Source organism: Gavialis gangeticus, unplaced genomic scaffold (assembly GCF_001723915.1).
Source record: "Gavialis gangeticus isolate Ggan-Ray unplaced genomic scaffold, GavGan_comp1, whole genome shotgun sequence".
Lineage (NCBI taxonomy): Eukaryota > Metazoa > Chordata > Crocodylia > Gavialidae > Gavialis > Gavialis gangeticus.
The window spans coordinates 8,043,950-8,052,500 of NW_017728964.1; the positions used below are offsets into that span (position 1 = coordinate 8,043,950).

An 8,551-nucleotide genomic window follows, 5' to 3' on the forward strand; every position below is an offset into this window, starting at 1 on the left:
ATTTTTTGACTTTAGTATAAAAGCGAGGAACTAAAGGCACTTCCCTCATCCAGCGCTGGCAAAATATCTCGGCCTTGTACGGCAACAGCACTGAGTCACAAGCATCTCTTCAGACACTTCTGGCTCTGCTGAATTCTACCAAACTGTGACTAGGAGATGATCAGACTCACTTTTCCATTTTGTGACAGCCACACAATCAAAGTCCAAACATGTGCCAAAGTAACAAAACCCCCTTTTGGATGAAACTTTAAATCAGGCTTTCAACATATTTACGGTTACAAGCTTGCCTCTGGCTCAAGTCTTTTCTCAGCTGAAGAAACAGTACTTTTAGAAATCAACTGATGGCAAACTTATCCCCCCAAATAAACAGGAGCCTAGCAGGCAATCAAGCAAATGAAGAATTCTTTCAGTGGCTTAACAGCAAACTAGAATCTGCTACAGAAGAATGACTGTGATCTGCTAAGATGCCAAAACATAGACCTATTGCAGGTATATGCAGCTACTTACCTGGCTGTTCCTGCACACAGCAAAGGCATTTATTAAGGAATAAAATCAAATTCATCTGACTGACTGCTGGCAGGAGCCACATACAGCAAGAATGTATGATGGATACATCTCCAAGGGCGTGGGGTTTCCAAAAACAGGCAACTACAGCAACCGTTCAAAAAACCCGAGTTTGATCTGTGTTTCCTGGCTAGCACTATGGGGAAAAAAAGTCCTCCTAAGGCTATCTTGTGTCTGTTACTATCTGTTTCATGCACCAAGACCTATCATCATTGCTCAGGAAAACAGTACTTGAGCTCAACATGTTAAATAAAACAACTTAATATCTATATCAAAAAATAAACCTATGATTAGATAGTCACTAATGTGGCTTTTGAAAAATTACCAGAGAAAACTGCCTCCCACTTCCAAAAGTTCTGATATACAGGCATACCTCGTTTTATTGCGCTTCACTTTATTGCGCTTTGCAGATATTGCGTTTTTTACAAATTGAGGCAAGACCCTCCACCAGCAAAAAGATTACGACTTGCTGAAGGCTCAGATGATGGTTAGCATTTTTTAGCAATAAAGTATTTTTTAATTAAGGTATGTACATTGTTTTTTTTAGACATAATGCTATTGCACACTTACTAGACTACAGTATAGTGTAAACATAACTTTTATATGCACTGGGAAACCAAAAAATTCATGTGACTCGCTTTATTGAGGTGGTCTGGAACCGAACCTGCAACATCTCCGAGGTATACCTGTATTAAGAATTTGCCATATAGGTTTGTTTCAAGTTAACAGCTCCAGTGTTGCTACATTTGTTGAGCTGAGAATTAGCTGTTTGCACAGGTTGTGTATATTTGGTCCTGCTCCTATAATCTAGATCTCTGTAGAAAGGGAGTCTCACTGACTTTGGTCAACTTCTACAGAGGTGCAGAACTGCCAGTGAATTTAAAACACCACGGTCAAAGCATTATTTGTATACTATCATTTCTGTTTTGTTTTTTAAGCAGGGCAGTTACTAGCAAAATTCACTTCATATATAGTCAAAGCAGCACCAAGCTCCTTGATGAATTTCTCACCCTAGTTCACCCACAAAAAAAAATCTTAAATTCAAAGGTTCCATCAGATTTTAAAAGTATTTAAAGATCATGTAAAATCCCTTTGTGAAAGACTGTGTACTGTACAGTACAATGGCTCTCAACCTTTTTGGGTGGAAGGCCTCCCCTCAGAAAATGCCAGCTCTTAAATTTCACACATTTTTTCCACTGCAGAAAAATAATAGGGCAATTTTTTTTGTTGCAAGGAACTCAAAAAAACCCACAACCGGTCAGAATGCTTTTGACACTCTGGATCCCTGTTTGTAAACTCTGGGTTTATCTTGTGAATCATGTGTAGGTGTTTACACACCTAACAATACCAATACTGCGTGGCACCTTTAAAAGGATCTTGCATCATTCCAGGGCGCTGTGTCATCCTGTTGAGAATGAGTTGTATTGCATGCTCATCTTCTACAAAAGTAATTGAAAGCCAAAACAACTTGGTGGCCAACTCGGTGGGCAATGAAAGCCAAAACAACTTGGAATCTTTTGCAACACATTCAACATAAGACTAGACAATTCATCCTAAATATCCCACACTAAACTACAATGATGAAATGAAACAATTTTCATAATTATACTTTCAGCTTTTTGGTTTTAATGGCAAATGCGCCACCTATCAGTTGTGATGAGTGTTGCACCAGTATTTCAGTTAATCCTTATATCACTAAGTCCATTACATGCCAATCCAAACAGCTGAATTCAAAACCACTACATTTTAGCTGATCGACAAATATCCAAATTTACCTCATAATGGAAAGTACCTGCATACAACAGAAAGCAGGTGTTTTATTGCTTAAAGAGGAGGCCTGTCTTTACGTATACTTTGGCATCAATTATGAGAACTATGGAAAACAAGATAATAGCATAAGTTCATTAGCTGTACTATTACTTGTAAAACAGTGTCTCTAATTAGAGTACATGAAACCAGGTCTCCCAAAATGTGTACTGCCTAACTATTGCTTTCTAAGCTATATTTAGGCAGTTGGTTTTAATCTACAGATTTATATACATCTTGGGACCCCTAGCAATATCAACTTTGAAACTTAATTTCTCATTTGGTACAAAATATCCCAGATCCACTACCCATCAGGGAAAACTGATCTCATCTCCTAGGTCTTGAAAAGAAAGGCAGCTACAATGCAAGGTATGGGTATGCAGGATATACAAGACTGAGTGCTAGGTCTGTGAAAATCATTATAGCAGTGTTAGTGCCCTTCCATTTCAGAGCGTTGACTCAGCAAGTTTAACCAAATCATATGGCTGGAAAGCACCTTGGCAGTCATTTGGTCCAAGCCTCTGCATAAATGCAAGGATGCTACTCCTCAAGTAGTATACTGGTATTCCAGCCTCTGTGTTTATGCTTGTTGAAACAAAAGGTATTTAGGTCAGCAAACAGAGTATGTATGGGGAGAGAAAGAAAAAACAGTAAGAGGAATTGCCCCTTGTTCCAATGTTTGCTATTCAAAAAAGAAAGCAGTAAGGTCTTAAAATTATAAAAGCTACAAAATAATATTAATCACCGTAGAGCCTGATTCTTTGTAGACTCAAACTGCTCAACACTGATGTAACTTCAGTGGAGTTACTCTTGATTTACCCCTGTGTGTGCATGTATGAGAAGATATTGAAATCACTGCTGGTGATGATTCTGGATCAGTTCATAAACAAGTCTTTGATGGAAAGGCTTCTTAAACAACATGCTCTAAAAGCAAGTGAAATTTAGACCCCAATACATTACCACTTAATCACTTTGCTATCTATTAAGCACTGTAAATATAGTATTTTAAAATGTGGCCAGAGGCTCACAACTCACCAGAAACTGTGTGCAAATCGGACGCTATCCCCTTGCTTATCAGTTCGTATTGGAAGCCTGTAATTTTCCGACTAATGTCCTGCTGAGGGGTAGCCTCAATAAACAGGCCCCCCTGATCGTAGCCAAAGCAATACACTTTATTGGGGCTGCGATCTCCATCTCGGACCAACAGTTTCAGTTCTCCAGTTTTTTCCAAATAAATATTTGCTCCTGTGGAGTCCTTGAAGGGCTTTATGCAAACAGTCAAGTGTTTGGAAGAGGAAGAAAACATATTGGGTCGCAGATTGACTATTAGTGCTCCTGTGGGATACATCCACTCTATTGATCCTTCAGAACAGCGGAGGTAGACCTGTTCAACGTCCTTCTTGTGAGACTCATGAGTTAAGCCACTAAGGAAAGAAAAAAAAAGAGGGAAATTAAATGAATAATACAACTTAAGTAAGCATCATAACCTCAAATCTCAGAAAAGGGACAAGTAAGCAAAGAACCATCCTCACCCCCCATTTATAGCATCGCTGAATCCATCGCCAAGGGCCTGACCCATTGCCTTCAAACACTCATCACCTCGTACAAGACTGAGACCATGAACTGTACTACTATTTTGGGGTGGGCTTTAAATAGCCTCAGACAAAACAATCTAAACCTTTATTAAGAAAAAACAACAACCCCCCGCCGAGACAGTGGTTAAGTAACTAGTCCAGGGTTACAAAGGAAGTCTGTGGTAGGGCCAAAATAGAGCACATTACCATAGCATAAATAATGAATATTAAATCCACATTAAATCTTCCACTATCTTTGCCAAATATAGAAACAAACACACCTCACAACAGTGAGAACTGCTGCAGAGTTTGACAACATGAGAAAAAGGGGAGACAGCAGTGACACGCAAGAGAGAACTTAGAGTCAGTCTCTGAGGCAAGGTCATTCTAAAGGCTATCCACCATGTTACTGATCTTTAGTTACTTTACTGGGTATGAGCCGTCACCTTGCAAACTTTTACTCATGCAAGTACACCCAAAGCATTTTCCTAAGGATATTTATAATTGTGCACTAGATTCTAATGTTTTCAGCTTTCAGGATGGGTTTGAAAGATGCATGGCCTAATGGGTACAGCAGTGAACTGGCAGCCAGAACAGTTAGGTTCTAATATTTGCCTCTGTGCCTTTGCTTCCCCTCCCAGGCTTGGGGTATCTACCCTCAAACTCAGGGTTTATCTTTCACTCAGCTTTCACACAATGCCATATACAATGGGACCCTTCAGCTCTTCTCCAGTTTAGGTAAAGTAAGTTTTCCAATGTGTTAATTAAGTTTCACAGCATCCCTATTTTACAGATGTGTGAACTGAGGCAAGACAGGAGCTAAGTAACTAGTCCAGGGTCACAAAGGTAGTCTGTGGTAGGGCCAAAATAGAGCACATTACCATGGCATAAATAATGAATATTAAACCCTGATTTCTGAAAACAGACCTCATGATATCTCCCTCTTTTTTACTTTCCCATGCCACCAATATATTCAGGTGCAGAACAAGTGATGCAGGATTTATAACTCAGTCAGCATTTAGAAAAGTTATGAGAAGCCATGTGTAAAAAAGGAAAAAACAAAACCAACATATGGTTTGCATTTACTGTTGATGTGACTCATTATTATGTGTGTCAGTAGAACCCACTTGATAGAGGTTACATGAGGAAGCTCAAAGAAAACTCAAACTTTAATAACAACACTGCTTACAAACATGTGCTTTTGAATAATCTTGAAAGCCACATCAAGAACCTGGATGATAGGAGAAAGGGGCTGGTTCCTGACCTTTAGTCTCTTGCCCTCAAAACATACAGCAGTACTTAATATAATCAAGAAACAACTTTTAATGTGCTATTTCATATAGCAAATATACAGTGCTCATGTATATTTACAACTGGTCCAGAAAAATCACTGGGGTGGTTATCTTTCAGTATTGCACATATGTAAAGTCACTCTGCTGAGACCAAGACTGAAGAAGTCAGCTTTTACTGTATTTCTTTCTTTGCAGACAATGAATAAATATCCTAAAGTATTGCTAAAAAGAAGAAAATTCATGTTGTGAAAACCTACGCATAACTTATATCCTTCACAAACCTTCAAAGTAAGCCTTACATAATACTAAGGGTACACACGCTCATCTTCAGCACAAGGGTGGGTGCATTTCACCGAAAGGTGAATGTTTAATCACATGAGGGGGGAAAAAGAGAACTGAAAGCTGAAATGCAATAAAGCAGATGCTGCAAGTGCTCCCAATTAATACTGAGGACAGGAATTGTCTAAACATTCAAATGAAACACAGTGGACTTAGAGATTCTCTTTTGAAGCCAAATTATAGAGCACAAGCAATAAAGTGACAATGTCAGATACACTGACTACACATACCTGTGCACATCAAGTCCCATTATAAATTGTAATTCAGAAAGTTGAGCCAATTTCAATATTAATGACCTAGTTAAATCTGTCACTGACCTTCTTTGGTCAAAATGAAATGAGAAATTTATAATACTGCCATCTATTGCTATACTGGAAAATTATTTAAATTTCATGTTTACTTCTGAGTAACATGATAATAAATTAAACACCTAGTAATAAGTTGCACCACATGCACACCAGTCATAAAGCTGTTTTAAGCTAACTTGAGGCTTTTATGTTTTAATGTCAAGAAGATATGCCAATTGTTTTATGACTACATTGATGAATGAGGTTTCCCCACCCCCCTTGTACTGTTTGTTCTAGGAGTTGGTCCAACCAAACAGTACTTCCTCCTACAGATCTCAGGAGACACCCGCTGATCCACTGCACTTGTCTATTTGATATTCTGCCTTTCTGGTGCCCCAAGTGGCCCATTACTGTGTATCTTGGAAGATCTGCTATTGCCATTTGTGAACTCAATTCTTCTACATTAATGCATAACAGGTGATCCTTTACGCAGTATGTCCACTGCAGCAGTGGACAACTTTGAGCTGCCACAATAGCATTTCTTCTTCTACACCTCTCAACGCTCTTTTTAAAGAAAGAGGGAAGCAACATTTCCTCCAATTTACAGGTGGATGAACAGCAGAATAGTGTCATGATTCACCCAAGACCACACAGCTAGTCATAGGCAGAACTAGAAATGGAACTCAGGTCTAGAAACAGGACTCAGGTTAGTCTGACAAGGTTTCAGTGTGGTCAGAACAGCACTTTCACTCAATAAATGTGACATCATTGTATCAGGCAGAATTATAATTACAGTAACAGGAATGACTGGGCATGTATCATAATGTAGTTTCTAGTTTTCACAGAGCAATATTTTGTGGGAGAGGCTTAGGAGTCTCCATTAGGCCTTTTATTAAGGTGCTTCTCGGTCTTGCTACACCTGCAGTGTAAGCAATCTAACTGTATGAGACATTTGCTGGAAAATATTAGGAGCACTCACAGGACCTGTGGCTAAGGTTTTTAAAGCTGCCTAAAGGATCTGAGCTAGATATTTATGAGATACAATCTCACTAAAAGCAAAAATGTCTTCACATCTATTATAGGAAATCACTGACCCATCAAGTCTGCTTTATAATTTGTTTGCAAGAAGGCTGAACTATTTAGATGCCATGATAGGTAAGGTATAAACCCCAGAAGGGAGACAGCTCTGGATACAACTATTTGATTGCATAATGCTATATTTTATACAGAGAATTCCATCCTGATCTCTGTGGCAATCAGCTTGGGCCCCAAAGTATTTGATTTGACTGTCACATCTTTAAAAAAAAAAAGAAAAAAAAGTTACAGCAGCTATTGATTCTGAAGAAACAGCACACATTTATACAGGGAATGGGTGGAACGAACAAACAGCCCCCACAGTCCGACAGAATCGCTATCGCTACCTCTTATCGGAAGGCCAAAAGGTCAAGCTTGAGTGCAGTGAATGAAGTCTGACAAGCCCCACCCCAAGCCCTATGTCAGCTTGTACTCTGGTTAGGGTGGTTACAAATATGGTTCTCAATGTGGCCATCCCACCGAAGAAGTTAGTCTGACCTCTGCGACAGGATCACCAAGAACGCATCATTTCCTTGATGAGCAAAAATGGGACTGATGTGGTGACAATGGGAGATTCCAGGCTTGGGTCACCAGTTTATCCCCAAGCTGGCAGTAACAGGAAGTGACTCACATTTAGTTCATGCATCCCCTTCCACGGGCACTCAGTGCTCAGTACTGGCACTCAGTACTGGCTCTGGACCATGCTATGTCCTGCCCTGCTTGGCCAGCCCTGTAAAATAAGAGCCCTGAACTTTTGTTTAGGCAGACATGAGACTGTCAGGTTATAGGCCTGGTTCACACAAACCTGAAATGCTTAGGACACTGCAAAGCAGAGCTCCTTATGCAAAACCAGATTGTTGGGAACTTGCCAATCAAACTGACAGGGAACTGCAGACTTTGCCCCATCCCAGCTGTACATTGGGAATATCTCCCCAACTGGATTTACTAATCAGTGTTTTACGACCTGTCAAGAAACGCAGGAAGTTCATAAGCAATTGCCAATTGTATGCATATTTTAAATTAATTTTGCACAATCTGGACTGAAAATACACTCTATTAGAAATTCACATTTCACGGGTTTGCACTCTCTCCATCGCAAGGCAGAAATCCTGATCCACATTAAACTCCAACACGAACCCCTTCAGATTAGAAAAGCATAGTCAAGGCTAAATCTAATGCACTCATTCTTTGGTGCCCCATTAAAAAGAAAGAAGAAAAAAAGTTTTAACCAAACGGAAACCAAACTCCTGCTGCACGGAGGTTTCATTAAAAAACAATGTCGATTGCAAATAGAAATGGGGATGGGGGGGGGTAGATTAGGAGCCGCAGCAGAAGTTGCAAAGCCATGAAGACGCAGTCAGTTTATTACAGAGGACTAAAGGTTGAGGAGCCAGCCGCCCTGCGCGCGAGAGGTTTCACAAGCAGGGCGATGCGCAGAGCCGGGCGCGGCGGCAGTGCCTCCCGCGGGCACGAGCGGAGCCCCCGCCAGCCGCGGCGCCTGGAAGCGGAGCCCGGTGCTGCTCCCCTGCGGCGTGTCCCCCGCTCCAGCCCCCTCCAGCGCCCTGCGGGGACAGGCTGGAGGGGAGCCCCGCTCCCCCCGGCCGCGCTCACCTGC

The 8,551-nt window shown here is 40.7% G+C and overlaps 1 protein-coding gene across 1 annotated transcript in view; it reads right to left on the minus strand.

The window, feature by feature from the left end:
• The window catches only part of METRNL (meteorin like, glial cell differentiation regulator), a 43,785-nt gene that overhangs the window by 25,906 nt on the left and 9,328 nt on the right, over positions 1–8,551 (minus strand). The window contains exon 2 of the mRNA XM_019502439.1: positions 3,406–3,794. Within this exon, the coding sequence (XP_019357984.1) occupies positions 3,406–3,794 (389 nt within the window). The remainder of the gene's footprint in view (positions 1–3,405; positions 3,795–8,551) is intronic.